Source organism: Chelonoidis abingdonii, chromosome 11, assembly GCF_003597395.2.
Source record: "Chelonoidis abingdonii isolate Lonesome George chromosome 11, CheloAbing_2.0, whole genome shotgun sequence".
Classification (NCBI taxonomy): Eukaryota; Metazoa; Chordata; order Testudines; family Testudinidae; genus Chelonoidis; species Chelonoidis abingdonii.
This window is the reverse complement of record NC_133779.1, coordinates 55,103,142-55,119,049: the sequence shown is the minus strand read 5'-3', so window position 1 is coordinate 55,119,049 and position 15,908 is coordinate 55,103,142. Positions and strand designations below refer to the sequence as shown.

The following is a 15,908-nucleotide window of genomic DNA, read 5'->3' as shown; positions in this document are numbered from 1 at the left end:
TCCCCAGGGCTGGGTTCTTCCAGCCCTAGAATCAGATGAACACACACACACACATTAACAGAGTACATCTGAGAGGACTAGGTTAATCAGCACTCCCAAGCTGATCCCTTATATGTCCCTGGACTCAGCAGGCTGAACAGCACTTCCAAGTTGTCACCCTCATATGCCGTGGACGCTGCACCGGAATAGAGTATGCCTGAGCAGGCTGGGTCAAGCAGCACTTTCAATCTGCCACCCTTATATGCCCCAGGACTCAGCAGGCTGCGTCGAGCAGCACTTCTGAGTTGCCACCCTCATACGTCCCAGGTTCAGGATGTCCCTATCCCCACTTCCACGTTACAGTTGTTCTGGTAGTAACCCACTTGATGAGCAGACCTCACAGGATTTTTGGATGCTGCAGGGATCTTTAGCTTAGGTACGAGGAGCATTGCTGCAGAGAGAGAGACAGAGAGAAGCAACCAGCTTAACCATGAAAGTTATTTATTGCCAGGTAATAACCATACAAGGAGAGCCAACCAAACAAAACAGTTATAATATTAAATCTAACTTAAATTTGATTACAAAATTCAGGTTCAGAAAACTATAAGTGATCACACAAGTCAGGGTCAGAAGGCTACACCTGGAGAGAGAGAGTTGGGTTCTCACCACCCCTGAAGCTTGAATCAATCGGGGTTCCATGTGGTGGTGGTAGCAGAGGGTCCAGAGTGCTGGAGACAGGCAGAGCCCCCAGCACGATCAGTCAAGAGAAGATGACGTCCCAATGGAACTGAATCAGATGTTGGATCCAGGCATTAGAGCACTTACTTGAGCATGGGTAGGAGTTTTTGTAGGGAAACAACAATGGTTCAAGGGAGCACACTAGATTTTTTGGTGGGTAAACTGATGGCTCCAGGGAGAATACCAAAGTTGTTTTGTTCAGGCTAGACAATAGGAACTGCTCATTCCTGGCTATGGGTGGTGTTCCTTTGAGGGAGCTCACAATGCAGTTAGGCAGCTGTGGTATTTTGGATACCAATAAAGGATTCATTACTAGAATTGGTCAGATAACTGCTGAGCTGGGTGTGTACAGGAATGGGTTCATTAACATCTGGAGCAGAGATCCCCCAGAGTTCAGTGCAGTTCTTGCCTTGGAATCTCTGTTTTCCATTCTGTATGCTAATAGGGATGCCTCCCTGTCCCATCCTTGATGCAAATGAGGCTAGGGGAGTTTCCTTAATCCTGTCACCCTTGTCCAGAGGGGTTTAGGTGTGTCTTGCACTGCCTTTTCATTGCTTGTTGTAAGACAGTTTAGGGCCAGATGTTCAAAAAAGCCTGACTCCTCCCAGCTGCTACTGAGAACAAAGGAGGTTCAGCCCCCAGCCCCATGGAGAATAATGGGCTGCTGAGCACTTGGGAACTTCAGCTCTTCCTCTCTTCCCCTAACTGAGCTTTCTCAGCCCCAGATCATTGCTCTGAGCTGTCCAGAACCGAAAAGGTTCCCTGGCACAGCCATTGTCCCAGAGGGCCTCTAGGGTATGATCTCTCTGTTCCTGCCCCAGTGCATTAGCAGCTCATGTCTAACCTGCTGTCCACATCCTGCCGGGTGCCCGGATTCTCTTCCTGTGGGTATTCAAGCTGCTGTGGTTTTTTCACCTGCTGCACGTGCTGCATTTCCAAGACATCGCTGCCGCTATTCCCTGCCTATGTTTAATGAGTCAATGTGCTCTGAATGTGGAGAGGATTCTGATTCTGATCACTCTAATCTCCTCACTGGTATTTGCAGCTGCTCCTCATGGGGGTTGTTGGTGAATTTCATGGCTGTGCAGCCCTCTCCCAGACCAGTAATGCCTGGCTTTCAAGAGCTCTCAGGGATACATCTTTGAAAGTGCTTGGTACAGAGCCACTCCCACTGTGACAGCCAGGGCTGGGTCTCAGGAGCTGAGCACCCAAATGCATGCAGCACGCTTAGCTCTTTAGAAATGTGACCCTGATTCTGTATGCTGACTACTTCTGGAAATCTGCTTCTTTCTGTGACTTCCATCCATCCATCCTTCCCTGTAATTCCCAGCACAGTTCTATCTCATGATCTGTTACTGTGAATTGGCTGGGTTATTTTGGCAGTTCTTCCTCCAGTTTTCAGCAACTCTGGAGTCAGTCTGAGTGACTGAGGTGAACAGAGGTTCCATGTGACAGGAAACTAAACCGCAGATATGCGGCAGCTCCAGTACCATCTCCTCTTCTGCTGCCTACTGTGAAATTCTAGCTAAAAAACCAAAATCAAGTTTGTCTTTTCTCCTTCATTCTCAGTCAGCTCCCAGTGCTGCTTATTGCTCATCACCTCGGTATCCTCTATGCACAGGTTGAGAGAACTTTTGCTTTAATAGTCCATCATTTTGCAAGGGGCAGAGGTCAGAGTGAACTGACGGTAATGCCAGGATTGCTCTTGATCTTTTCTAAAAAAAACTGGCGCCAGCCTCCTGGAACCTTCCTAAATCTCAGGACTTTTCTTTATTGCGCCAGCATGTAAGTCCATTAGCTCATCCCTGGGCTCCCTGGGTCTCACATTGTCCTGCTAGTAATACATCGCCCATTTGCCTGTCTTCACCTTTTTCGTGGACTCTCTTGCTAGTTTTCTATCAGAAGCTTCCTCACCTCATTTGTCCCCATTCCTCGTCCGTGTGTTACTTGGTACAGAGAGCTTGCTGACAGGTGCTCAGTGTCTCAGTCAGATTTCATTCTCGTTTTTACTGACTCATGTCCCTGCTGCACTCGCTCTCTTTGTCTTCTCCCCTGACATTTGTGGCAAAATCCCCTCCTTCCCGCTTGGAGAGGAGTTAGCTCCTCCCTCTCCCTTCTTTTCTCCCGAGGAGCTTTATTGGATTCTGATGGCTTTTGATGGTTGCTTGCTTTCCACTCCCTCCCTTTCCAAAGCAAGTGACTTCCCCCTCTGAAACCTACTGGCCATGTCTTGTTCCTTCTCCAATAATGGGAGTCTCAGAAAGCTCCTCAGTAACCATCACTCCGTGTGCACTCTGATGTGCTCTTCCACTGGACGGTGCTTGCTGGATTTCTGGATTCCCCAAAAGTGCATTTCCACACTGAATGCCCCTGCCTTGCTGCATGTGGTGAGCCCCTTATGCTGGGTTCTGGGAGGCCAGGGTTACAGGTCCCAGGCCTCCCTTTTATTCTGTCTCAGTCAGTTCCTTCATATCAGTAGATCTAGGAAGGCTTCTTCTCTGAATGGATTCTCCAGTATCCAGGTCATTCAAGTCCTAGGAATGTGGACTGGTGCTGGGCTGGCTGAATCCTCTCCCAGAAGAGACCAGGAGACGTAGCCCCCCATGAGCAGAGGTCCCAATGCTTTGAGTTCCCTGGGTGCTGAAGCTTGTCCCTGTATGAGTCTCATCCTCTCTGCAGCTGAACAGAACAATCCCCTCCCTCACTGTTATCAAAATGCAGATCACAGGAGCTTCAGACCTGGTTCAGGCCCAGCTGCCAGCACCCTGTGCTTCCTTTACTCCACGGCACGTCCCACTCACACTGGGCACCCACAACTCACAGGCCCCTTCCAATCTCCCTCTTTGGACCCCGCACTCAGATCCCAAACACACACTTGCCAGGGCCTTGCACTGCCCAGAGTCCTGCTCACTGATGTATTAATTTAGATAGAATGAATGAGCCAAAGGTGTTAACATCACTGAGTCACTGTCTGACACTAACAGTGCTAAACAAGGTCCTGGGGGTTAGTATCCACAGACCTCAGCCTGCTTTGTCCCTGGGCAGATACACCATTAAACATCCCTTTAGCCTTCTATTAACGTACTGAAAAGAGGGGAAACAGTTGAAATCTTTGCCATGTAAAATTCGAAGTCAAGCTGGTATTGTAACAGCATCCCTAGATCCCTTTCCCTTCAGCTGGGCAGTTTTTAGAATGAACAACCCCCCACTCCCACCCGCATGTTGTTTGACAGTCTCTTAGACCAGGGTTTCTCAGTCCATGGGTTGGGACCCAAAACTGGGTCGCCAGAGTGTTTCAAAGGGTTGAGTGGCAGCTCGTTTGTGTCCCTTGGGGCTGGCTGAGCTCGCCTCCCTGCTCCAGGCGCTGCAACCTCTGGGTCTCAGCATCACTCAGGTTTGGCCAGCCATCATGATGACAGGAGTCCAGGTAGGCCAAATGCGAGTGAGTGGCACTGCAACTCCAAGAGTCAGGTCACAACTCCACTCACACAAATTTGGTCTATACAGGGGGGCAGGGCTGAACCTGAGTGGTGCTGCAACCCCCGAGGTTGCAATACTACCCAGAGCAGAGAGCCAAGCCCAGCCAGCCCCACAGCACAGGAGCTGCAGGAGCTGCCACTGTGGGGTGAGTGCCAGGCATGACCCAACCCTCTTGGGAGGAGAGGCAGGATCTGAAACCACCCCATGGCCAAGGGTTACCATATTTCAAGTTCCGAAATAGAGGACACTGCCAGGGGGAGGGGGAGTTGAAGAGCATACCATAGCAGTACCATCCCATCCACCCTTACTTCTGCCCTGCCAGCAGCCGCTGCTCTCCATAGAGCAAGGAAGAAGGATGAGCAAAGAAAAATCACAGACATTTGTTCGTGTTTCAAAAATCCGCCCAGGCGGAGGTCGGAGGACCAGAACAGAGGTCATGTCCGGGAAAACCGAGACATATGGTAACCCTACCAAAGCCTCTGCCCCCACACTACTTACTGGGTTGCAGCAGGCCATAAACATTTGCAAATCGATCCGGAGCCCAAAAGAGTTCGGAACCATTGACTTAGGTGGTATCAAAGATGGTGGTACCGGTCATCCCAGGGAGGTGATTGGGATTCAGTTGGAGCTGGTGGGGTGGCCATGTTATCTGGGTCCCTTGTGCTGGCCCGGTGTGGTCAGGACACCTCTTGGGATCAGGATCGGCCTGAAGTCCCAGGAAGCCCTGGGCATGGCAGCCATGATGGTGAAGCTCACTTCAGGAGCCTCTGTCCTTCCTGTCTGTTCTTATTTTTGTTCTTTCCTTCCCCACAAAATCTTGTTCTTTTAAGGACCCAGAAAGAGAGCGATGGATGGAATAGCTCCTCCCCTCATTATTTTGTCCCCCAATTAGGCCTCATTTCTGACATATCAATTTTGGCTCATTCACTTTCTTCTCCACATCTCCTATTTTTAACCGTGTACTTTCAACACAGTCCTTGACTTACATCAGCTTCGCCTTTTTGTCTGGACTAATTCAGCTATTCTGTCTCCCCTTGTACCTTTCCCCATCAGTGTGAGTCATTACAGAGTATTGTAACAGCTTATGAACTTCTACAGCCATTTCACAGTTGAGCTCACAATTTGGGTCAATATGTAGGCCCAGTTGTTACAACACCACGCCGCATACCGATCCAGAGGCAACCCCACATCCACTTCCTCAGCTCCTGCCTGAGGGGACACTCCTGTGTTACACTGAGAGCCGGACAAGGGCATGCCTGGAAAGCTGCAGTGAAATGCCAAAAAGATGCCTGGAAAATGCTGCATTGGGCTGCTAGGCAGGAACTCATCACAGCCACAGGCTGAGAGCTTCCAGAACTCATAATACCCTGGGCTCCTAAGCAGGAGTTAACCGGGCTATACTTCCTGCAGGGCACAGAGGCAGGATGGAGGGAGGCAGGGAGGGGCTTATGGGCAGGGGCATGTGAAGGTTGTCTGCGGCTGATTCAGGGCACTAGAGGGGCAGGTGGAGGCCAAGGGGGAAGAGCACCAAGTGAGGGCTCATTTCCATGGATCCAGATGGGGAGCTCGACTTTCCAGTGGTCGTAGTCAGAGCTGGCTGGGGCAATGAGAGGAAGTGAAGGGGCACAGGGAGGAGGAAAAGGCCACAAGAGGTGAGGGGAAGTGAAGGAGCACAGGGAGGAGGAAAAGGCCCCAAGGGGTGAGGGGAAGTGGAGGGGCACAGGGAAGAGGAAAAGGCCGCAGGGAGTGAGGGGAAGTGGAGGGGCACAGGGAAAAGGAAAAGGCCCCAGGGGTGAGGGGAAGTGGAGGGGCACAGGGAAGAGGAAAAGGCCCTGGGGGACGAGGGGAAGTGGAGGGACACGGGGAAGAGGAAAAGGCCCCAGGGGGTGAGGGGAAGCGGAGGGGCACAGGGAAGAGGAAAAGGCCCCAGAGGGTGAGGGGAAGCGGAGGGGCACAGGGAAGAGGAAAAGGCCCCGGGGTGAGGGGAAGCGGAGGGACACGGGGAAGTGGAAAAGGCCCCAGTGGGTGAGGGGAAGTGGAGGGGCACGGGGAGGAGGAAAAGGCCCCGGGAGACCAGGGGAAGTGGAGGGACACGGGGAAGAGGAAAAGGCCCCAGGGGGTGAGGGGAAGCGGAGGGGCACAGGGAAGAGGAAAAGGCCCCAGAGGGTATGGGGAAGCGGAGGGGCACAGGGAAGAGGAAAAGGCCCCAGGCGTGAGGGGAAGCGGAGGGACACGGGGAAGTGGAAAAGGCCCCAGTGGGTGAGGGGAAGCGGAGGGGCACGGGGAGGAGGAAAAGGCCCCGGGGGACTAGGGGAAGTGGAGGGGCACGGGGAAGAGGAAAAGGCCCCGGGGGGTGAGGGGAAGTGGAGGGGCACGGGGAAGAGGAAAAGACCCCAGGGGTGAGGGGAAGCGGAGGGACACAGGGAAGTGGAAAAGGCCCCAGTGGGTGAGGGGAAGCGGAGGGGCACGGGGAGGAGGAAAAGGCCCCGGGGGACCAGGGGAAGTGGAGGGGCACGGGAAAGAGGAAAAGGCCCCGGGGGACAAGGGGAAGTGGAGGGACATGGGGAAGAGGAAAAGGCCCGGGGATGGGAGGGGAAGTGGAAGGACACGGGGAAGAGGAAAAGGCCCGGGGATGGGAGGGAAAGCGGAAGGACATGGGGAAGAGGAAAAGGCCCCAGGGCGTGAGGGGAAGTGGAGGGACATGGGGAAGGGGAAGAGGAAAAGGCCCCGGGGGCGAGGGGAAGTGGAGGGACACGGGGAAGAGGAAAAGGCCTCAGGGGCGAGGGGAAGTGGAGCGACACGGGGAAGAGGAAATGGCCCCGGGGGGTGAGGGGAAGTAGAGGGGCATGGGGAAGAGGAAAAGACCCCAGGGGTGAGGGGAAGCGGAGGGACACGGGGAAGTGGAAAAGGCCCCAGTGGGTGAGGGGAAGCGGAGGGGCACGGGGAAGAGGAAAAGGTCCCAGGGGACCAGGGGAAGTGGAGGGGCATGGGGAAGAGGAAAAGGCCCCGGGGGTTGAGGGGAAGTGGAGGAGCACAGGGAAGAGGAAAAGACCCCAGGGATGAGGGGAAGCGGAGGGACACAGGGAAGTGGAAAAGGCCCCAGTGGGTGAGGGGAAGCGGAGGGGCACGGGGAAGAGGAAAAGGCCCCGGGGGACCAGGGGAAGTGGAGGGGCATGGGGAAGAAGAAAAGGCCCCAGGGAACAAGGGGAAGTGGAGGGACACGGGGAAGAGGAAAAGGCCCCGGGGGGTGAGGGGAAGTGGAGGAGCACGGGGAAGAGGAAAAGACCCCAGGGATGAGGGGAAGCGGAGGGACACAGGGAAGTGGAAAAGGCCCCAGTGGGTGAGGGGAAGCGGAGGGGCACAGGGAAGAGGAAAAGGCCCCGGGGGACCAGGGGAAGTGGAGGGGCATGGGGAAGAGGAAAAGGCCCCAGGGAACAAGGGGAAGTGGAGGGACACGGGGAAGAGGAAAAGGCCCGGGGATGGGAGGGGAAGTGGAAGGACACGGGGAAGAGGAAAAGGCCTGGGGATGGGAGGGGAAGTGGAAGGACACAGGGAAGAGGAAAAGGCCCCAGGGGGTGAGGGGAAGTGGAGGGACATGGGGAAGGGGAAGAGGAAAAGGCCCCGGGGACGAGGGGAAGTAAACGGGCATAGGGAGGAAGAAAAGGCTTGTCCATGTGGATAGCAGAGGAGAGCAAGGGTGGGGGAGGAGTCTTGATGTGGAATTGGCAGTGGATGTGATAGCCACAGAGCAGAAGATGGCAAGGGCTGCCTCGGCTCCCCTGGGAAGGCAAGAGGGAGAAGATGTCAAATAAGAAGGGACTGAAGCTGGGAGAAGCCTATAAGGAAGGAGGGGTAGAGCTAAGCAAAGGCCAAGCGTCACTGACACGCTCACCCATATTGGGTCTCTGCCACACATTCTATAGCTCCCTGCATCAGGGCCCTTGTGCTGGCACTGACCAAACACACTCCGTTGGAAAAAGCTCTCAATCTGCATCCCAACCTGTGACAGCAGGGGTTGTGGGCTGGGATTGAGGGGTGCTGGCAGAGCAGTGGGGGAGCCACAGCTGGGATAGCAGAGGGCTGTGGGGGATGGGAGTTCAGGCCTGCGATAGCCGGTGGCTGCAGGTCGGGATTGAGAGGCATCAGCAGAGCTGTGTGGGGAGGGCCCAGAGCTGGGGTAGCTGGGGCTGCAGGTCAGGATTAAGGAGCACCAGCAGAGCTGTGTGGGGAAGGCCCAGGGCTGAAGTAGATGGGGGCTTCAGATTGGGATTGAGAGACATTCGCAGAGCTGTGTGGGGAGGGCCCAGGGCTGGGAAAGCCGGGGGCTGCAGGTCAGAATTGAGAGGCACTAGCTGAGCTGGGGGGAATGGGAGCCCAGGGCTGGCCTATCGGCTGTGGCTGTGGGTTGGGAATGAGGGGCACCGGCAGAGCTGTGAAAGGGGGAACTCAGGGTTGGGATAGCTGGGGGCTGCAGGCCAGTATTGAGGGGCATTGGCAGAGCTCTGTGCGGAGGGCCCATGGCTGGGATAGCAGGGAGCTGCACGTCAGGACTGAGGGGCACTGGCAGAGCTGAATACAGAGGTCTAGGCATTAGGAGGGAGTTGACAGAGACCTCCAGACATCATTTCCATCTTGGAGTCTCTCACACCATTGCTGTCATCTCTCTGGGTTGATTTGTTTCCCTTTTTTTTGTTGTCCTCCCCAGATTTTTCCCAGCTCCCCACCCCACATGTTCACTCCACTCCAGCCCCTTCGTCAGGCCCTTCCCAGCCCACCACTCATGTTACCATGGCTACTGCTTCATCCTTCACTCCAGTCACTGTCCAAGGTACTGTAAGCTCCTTTTCTATTTCTTTATGGATTCCCTGCTCCCGTGCCCAGGGGGGAGCGCTGCAGGACATAGGAGGAGAATGGCTGCCAAGCCCAGAGGGACAAGGGCTGTGGCTCCAGCAGAGGAATTACTGCCAGCCCCTGGCTAGTACAGTCAGGGGATTGTTCCTAGTATCTGGCTTCCTTGTTGGAATGTCCAGCTTCTGCAATCGCCTTGCCAGTTCACACTGCAAAGCCAGAACCCATAGGAGTAAAAGGTCCCAGACTGGCAAGGAGGGTTTTGGTAGCAGAAGAGGCCAGTGGCCCATCTGGTGTGACAGCCCTCTCCCTGTTGGCCCTTCTAGCCCAATACTGCTCCTGCCCATGGTAACACACACCACTGGTCTCGCTCTGGGTACTGTCTCTGCTGGAACCATTGCCAGAGGCTTCGGAGATTGTGGAAAATCCCCATATGCACCTTCTGGTCCCAGATAGGGAACCACCTATCTCTCCCCTAACACATGAGCCCTTAACATGTGTATGGTAGCAAGTGCCATTGCTTTCAGGCAGTGACATGTAATCAATGTACTGACGATACTAAGCTATTTACTGTCATGCGGTCTTGTAGCAGGAAGTTCTATAGGTTAATCACACATTGCAGAAAGTACCTTTTGTCTGTCTGAAGAGATGCCTCTTCATTTTGAATGCCTCTTGTTCTTGTGTTAAGGGGCTGGATGGCTCAGAGCCCTACTGGCTCCCTGCCCTGTTCCTCTATTTCTATCCCTCCGCTGTCCTCTCTTTTATTCTTCTCCATTCCAAACTCTCCCCCTTCAGATGCCCCCTCCCTCTCTAAGCATTTCTGTGACCCTTCCCTGGTCACTTCCGATTCTTGAGCCAACGCTTTTGGAATGAAGCAACTAAAACTGAATAAAAATTTGCCCCTGCACACCCAGTGCAGCTGGCAGGCACAGACTCCTGACACTGCCCCTGCTCCCAGGTGTGAACGCCAGACATTATCCTCCTCTCCAGAAACAGACATGAGAAACACCATCACCTCCAGCACAGACATGAGATCCTGTTCTCCCCCACCCTAAGCACAGACACATGAAACACTGTCATCCATAGGCACAAGGCATTGTCCCCATCCCCCCAGCATGGACACAAGACACCATCACCCCCCGCACAGCCATGAGAAACTTCCTCCCCCCAGCACAGATACGAGACACCATCCCCCCAGCATGTACATGAGACACCATCATCCCCAGCATGGAGACAAGACACCGTTTGCATGGACATGAGACACCATCCTCCCCGACCCCGGCCCTTGTGAGGCGGATGTGTAGTCTTGGTGTGGGGTTAGGGCACTGTGACAAGGGGCCTGGAGGGTGCTCTGTTGTGCCAAATGGCCAAGGCGGGGCCTGGCAGGAGGTCTGAGGTGCTCTAAGGGCACTGCCCCTCAGTCAATGCCTGAGGTTTCCCTCGGGGTCAGGAGCACCCTGCACTCCAGGCTGCTGTCCCCCTTCAGCCCTGTTCTGCCTTTGCTGACGAGACAGGACGGTTTGAACAGAGGGGCCAGAATGAACTGGGCCATGTCAACTGCTCCGAGTATAGTCACCTGCCTGCCATGGCAGCTTCGAAGGCGAAGCACTCCTGACAGCCAGAGGAGCCAATCGCACAGGCTGTGCTGTTTCAGAGGCAGAGGAGACTGGCAGAGCAGGGCCTGTGGTAGCAATGGAGATAGAGCCCCTGTGCATGCTATGGGCAGAGCCAGGGTTGGGAGCTGTAATTGAGGGGGCATCACAGAGCTGTGCAGGAGCCCAAGACTGGAATAGCTGGGGCTCTGCAGGGCAGGAGAGAGGGATATAAACATGTGGGGGCAAGTCGCTCACTCTGTGGCCAGTGCTAGTTGTTACTCACTTTCAGGAGTGCTCATTGTACTGCAGAGCAGGGCATGGGTTGGTGGGGGAAGGAGAGGAGATGGGACGGGGTGGGTAGGGATGAGGTCGGCTGAGGCAAGATGGAGATGGGAGGGGATGGATGGACAGAGAAGAAGAGGAGAGGGCAAGGATGAGGTGGGGAGGGATGGAATGGACAGGCACTGGGGTGGGCTTTCACCTCTTGCCCAGTCCCAACTCTCCAGACCCTTTGACCCGCTCTGGCCTCTCCACTCCCCTCCAAGTTTCCTCCTCTTCTGTCTGCACCCAGCCCCACCACACTGGAGCAAGAGCTTTCTCAACTGCAGCTCCACTGTGCATCAGTCGCATTTCCCATCTCTGCTGGCAGCTCGTCTCTGCATCCATTGCATTTCTCATCTCCACCACAGCCCCTCTTTGCATCCATTGCAGTTCCCATCTCTGCTGGCAGCTCATCTCTGCATCCATTGCATTTCCCATCTCTGCTGGAAGCTCCTCTCTGTATCCATTGCATTTCCCATCTCTTCTGGCAGCCCCTCTCTGTGTCCATCGCATTTCCCATCTCCACCGCAGCCCCTCTCTGTATCCATTGCATTTCTCATCTTCACCGCAGCCCCTCTCTGCCTCCATCGCATTTCCCATCTCCACCGCCGTCCCTCTCTGCCTCCACTGCATTTCCCATCTCCACTGGCAGCTCCTCTCTGCATCCATCATATTTCAGTTCTACACTGCAGCCTCTCTCTACGTCCATCGCATTTCCCCTCTCTGCTGGCACCTCCTCTCTGCATCCATCACGTTTCCCATTTCCACTGCAGCCCTTCCCTGCCTCCATTGCATTTCCCATCTCCACCGCAGCCCTTCTCTGCCTCCATTGCATTTCCCATCTCCACTTCAGCCCCTCTCTGCCTCTGTCACATTTCCCATCTCCACTGCAGTCCTTCTCTGCTTCCATTGCATTTCCCATCTCCACTGCAGTCCTTCTCTGCCTCCATCATATTTCCCATCTCTGCTGGCAGCACCTCTCCTCTCTCTGCCTCTGCACTTCTCTCTCCCACTGGTAATATTTCACTCCCAGCTTTTAGGACCTGGCAGCTGGTGGGAAGGACACAGCCATGGGGAAAGCTGTGCGGTGCTTGAATGTGCCCTTAGCACCCCAAGGGTCCATGTAAGGGCACAAGGAGCCAGGCCAGGCACACACATTGCGACCCCCCAGCTCTGGCACTGAGGGAGTCTCTGTACCATTCAGGACTTCAGCAGGGCCTATAAACACCTCTCTCTCTCTCTCTTTCTCCCCCCCACTGCCACATGGATAGATGCCAGCCCGATCTCTTCCTTCCCCTCTGGCACATACCATGCTATGATCGGTGGAGTGGTCGCAATCATCGTCTTTCTGCTGCTTAGCCTCCTCATCGTCCTGGCACACTACCTAATCAGGCACAAAGGTAAGGCCTGGCCACTGCCTACAGCTCAGCTCACAGGATGGCCTCTCATAGATGGGAGGGAGAAGGCAGCGAAATCTATCTCACCAATTCCTGCTTCCTCCATTTACTGCTCTCTGTCCCCAGCTCTTCCAGAGCCTCCTGGGGCTTAGCGCTGCCATGCGGGGCACAAGTGTTTTGCTCTCATGGCCCGGGTACTGCAGGGGCATGCTGGGCATGGAGCATGCGGAGCTAGAGTTCTAGCCCTGTGAGGAGTCTCCTATTGCCCCACAGCACCCCCTGCCTGCCAAACACAGAGGAACAGCGCATTACCTGGCACAGAGGGAGCGGAGACCTGACTGATGTGCTGAGAAACCTTAGCAGCTAAAAGCAGATCAAATTAAATCTGCACAGCACCGCATGGGGATCCCTGGTGGGTCATTCTCCCTCTCTTGGGGCTGGCAGCTTGAGTGTTGCCTCCCACTGACCCCCAAGAGCAGGAGCAAGTCCCACAAGACTATTGTAACCAATCAGCTTCCACCTGCCTGAGCCTGGGATAGGGAAGGCTCCCAAATTGCATCCCTCCCTTCTCCGTCACTCTCCATCACCTCTCTCTCACCTCGTCTGACTAGTATCATCATGTCATCATTATCTGTTCATTTCTCGAGTACTCATCCACCTAAATATCCTGCATCACATTCAGTCTATTCCTGGTCACCTAGACACTCGTCCTCCCCTCTCTGACCATCTGCAGAGATTTTTCATTGGCCATATATTCTCCATCCATCTGTCCACCTCTACACCATCCATCTGCCATCCACCCTGTCCCAACCAGGCTTTTCTCCCCTCCCTTGACTTTTCATCTGTCCATCAGATATGTGTATAAAACACAGAGGGATGATCAGTCGTTCTGGAACCTGTGATGTTCATCATATTCATAAATGAGCTGGAAAAGGAGGTGAACAGTGAAGAGGCAAAATTTGCAGATGATACAAAATTACTCAAGATAGTGAAGTCCAAAGCTGACATCGAAGAGTTACAAAACGAACTTACTAAACTGGGTGACTGGGCAACAAAATGGCAGATGATATTCAGTGTTGATAAGTGCAAAGTAACGCACATTGGAAAACATAATTCAAATTATTCATACAAAATGATGGGGTCTACATTAGCTGTTACCACTCAAGAAAGAGACTTTGGAGTCATTATGGATAGTTCTCTGAAATCATCCACTCAGTGTGCAGTGGCAGCCAAAACAGCTCACATATTGTTAGAACCATTAGGAAAGAGAGAGTTAATAAAACATAAAATATGTCACTATATAAATCCATGTTAAACCCACACCTTGAATACTGCATGCAGTTCTGGTCACTCTATCTCAAAAAAAAAAAAAAAAAAATTGGAAAAATTACAAAGATCAACAAAAATTATTTAGCGGTATTAGGAGAGATCTTAGGAGAGAGATGATAGAGATCTATAAATAATGACTGGTGTGGAGAAAGTGAATAGGGAAGCATTATTTACCCCTTCACATAACACAGGAACTAGGGGTCACCCAATGAAATTAATGGGAAGCAGGTTTAAAACAAACAGAAGAAAGTAACTCTTCACACAACGCACAATCAACCTGTGGAACTCATTGCCAGGGGATGGTGTGAAGGCCAAAAGTATAACTGGGTTCAAAAAAGAGCTAGATACATTCATGGAGGATAGGTCTATCGCTGGCTCTTAGCCAAGATGGTCAGGGATGCAATCCCCTGCTCTGAGTGTCCCTGAGCCTCTGACAGAAGCTAGGACTGGATGACTGGGGATGGGTCACTCAATAATTACCCTGATCTGTTCATTCCCTCTGAAGCTTCTGGCACTAGCCACTGTTGGCAGACAGGATACTGGGCTAGCTGGACTGGTCTGACCCAGTATGGCTGTTATGTGCTTATGACACCAAGCCAGGTTCAGAGATGATGTGTAAGTTGGAAACGGCCACCCCCTCAGCTCCTTTGGAGCTAAGTGAACCCCAAGCTAGTGTAAGGGAGTCAGAGTTGCTACGACTTAACATACTGAGACTTACATATGAGTTCTTTGCTTTCTGCTGCTCTACACCCTCTGGCGGTAGCTCCCAGAGCCCCAAGCAGCTGGGGGGTGATGGGCTGGGTGCTGCACAGACCCAGAGGCAGCCATGGTCCCTGCCCTGAAGGTCCCACACCCTGCTCAGCTCGTGGCCGATGAGTGAGATTGCTTCAGCCTGGAGGGTACTGGCAGGAGTAAGATGCCCACTGAGGGGCTGGGAGGGGGCAGAGATTACTCAGGCTCACACTTGCCTCTTGACCTAGCCCCCGGGGCTCCAAGCTGCACCTGGTTGCAGCGCTCTCAGCACAGGCGCCATGAGTACAGCTGGCTGGAAATGATTTTCCAATGCTCTCTTTGCAAAATTGCAGTTTTGGGTGGGAAAATTGAAATGCCAGCAACCAGGCCACCCACCTGCAGGACAGGTGAGATTGACAAGAGCCAGTTCCAGGCAGTTCCCAGCCAGCTGCAAACCTCTGGTTCAGTTCTCCCACAGCAAAATTGTTTCCATTTCTGCCCATGCAAAATGTCAAGGTTTCTGCTTCCCAGCTCACACCCAGGGGAAATATTTTCTGAAACCTCAACATTTTCAGCAGAATGGAAATTCCATTTTCCAGCCAGCTCCAGCTGTGAGCCCCAGCCCGGAATCCCCCTTGAGCCCTGCCTGCCACACAATCCCTCTCCTGGGTGGTGCAGAGAGAGCCCAAGAACCACCTAAACCACTAGGCACATGATGAATGAGAGCCCTCTCCCTGCCCAGGTACCTACCTGACTCACGAGGCCAAGGGATCAGACGATGCCCCGGATGCTGACACTGCCATCATCAATGCGGAGGGAGGCCAGGCCAGCGGCGATGACAAAAAGGAATATTTCATCTAGGGGTGCAGAGTGGAGAGAAGAGAAATGGAGCCAACAAACCCAGATGGAAATGGAAACCGGACCACAAACCCCACTCAACCCAACAGATTTTCTCTCGTGCCCTGGATGGATGGACGAACAGAGGGATGGCGGGACAGAGACCAGAGAGTGACCGGCTTGAATCATGATGCTTCTTCTCGAACTTGTATAAAACGTTATTACTAAAAACATTGAAAGCCCCACCCCCGTTCGCTTGCTTGTACCTTCATACCCGTGACCGACACTCGCACTAAACACACAGACGAACCAGTGAGTGAGTGACACTTTCCTTCTTTCCTTTGGCCCCTTTGCTTTGGTTTTGTGGATGCTCTTTGCTTTGGTTCCTTGGGTTGGAATGTCGGGTGAGGTCAATGTCGCTCTTTCCGTTGCTTTCTCCATTTTTGGTTCCTTTTACGTCCAAGGATAAAATCAGCCCTCATGGTGGCTGCCTGCTGCCATGGGCCTGGGCAGCCTGGGATGCCCTTTCTGTTGCTTATGTTTCCCATCCAAGAACTGGGGCCACAAATCCATTGTGTTCCCCCATCCTTGGCGCCTGCATGGTACTCTGAGCCAGACCCACGGGCATGAACCTGGGCTGAGCATGGGAGGC

General features: G+C 53.6%; 1 protein-coding gene across 1 annotated transcript in view; it reads left to right on the top strand.

The window, feature by feature from the left end:
• Positions 1–15,501, top strand: part of CADM3 (cell adhesion molecule 3) — a 121,139-nt gene extending 105,638 nt beyond the window's left edge. The window contains exons 9-11 of the mRNA XM_075071146.1: positions 8,903–9,025; positions 12,233–12,361; positions 15,162–15,501. Of these exons, the coding sequence (XP_074927247.1) occupies positions 8,903–9,025; positions 12,233–12,361; positions 15,162–15,280 (371 nt within the window). The 3' untranslated portion in view covers positions 15,281–15,501. The remainder of the gene's footprint in view (positions 1–8,902; positions 9,026–12,232; positions 12,362–15,161) is intronic.
• Positions 15,502–15,908: the final 407 nt, after the last annotated feature.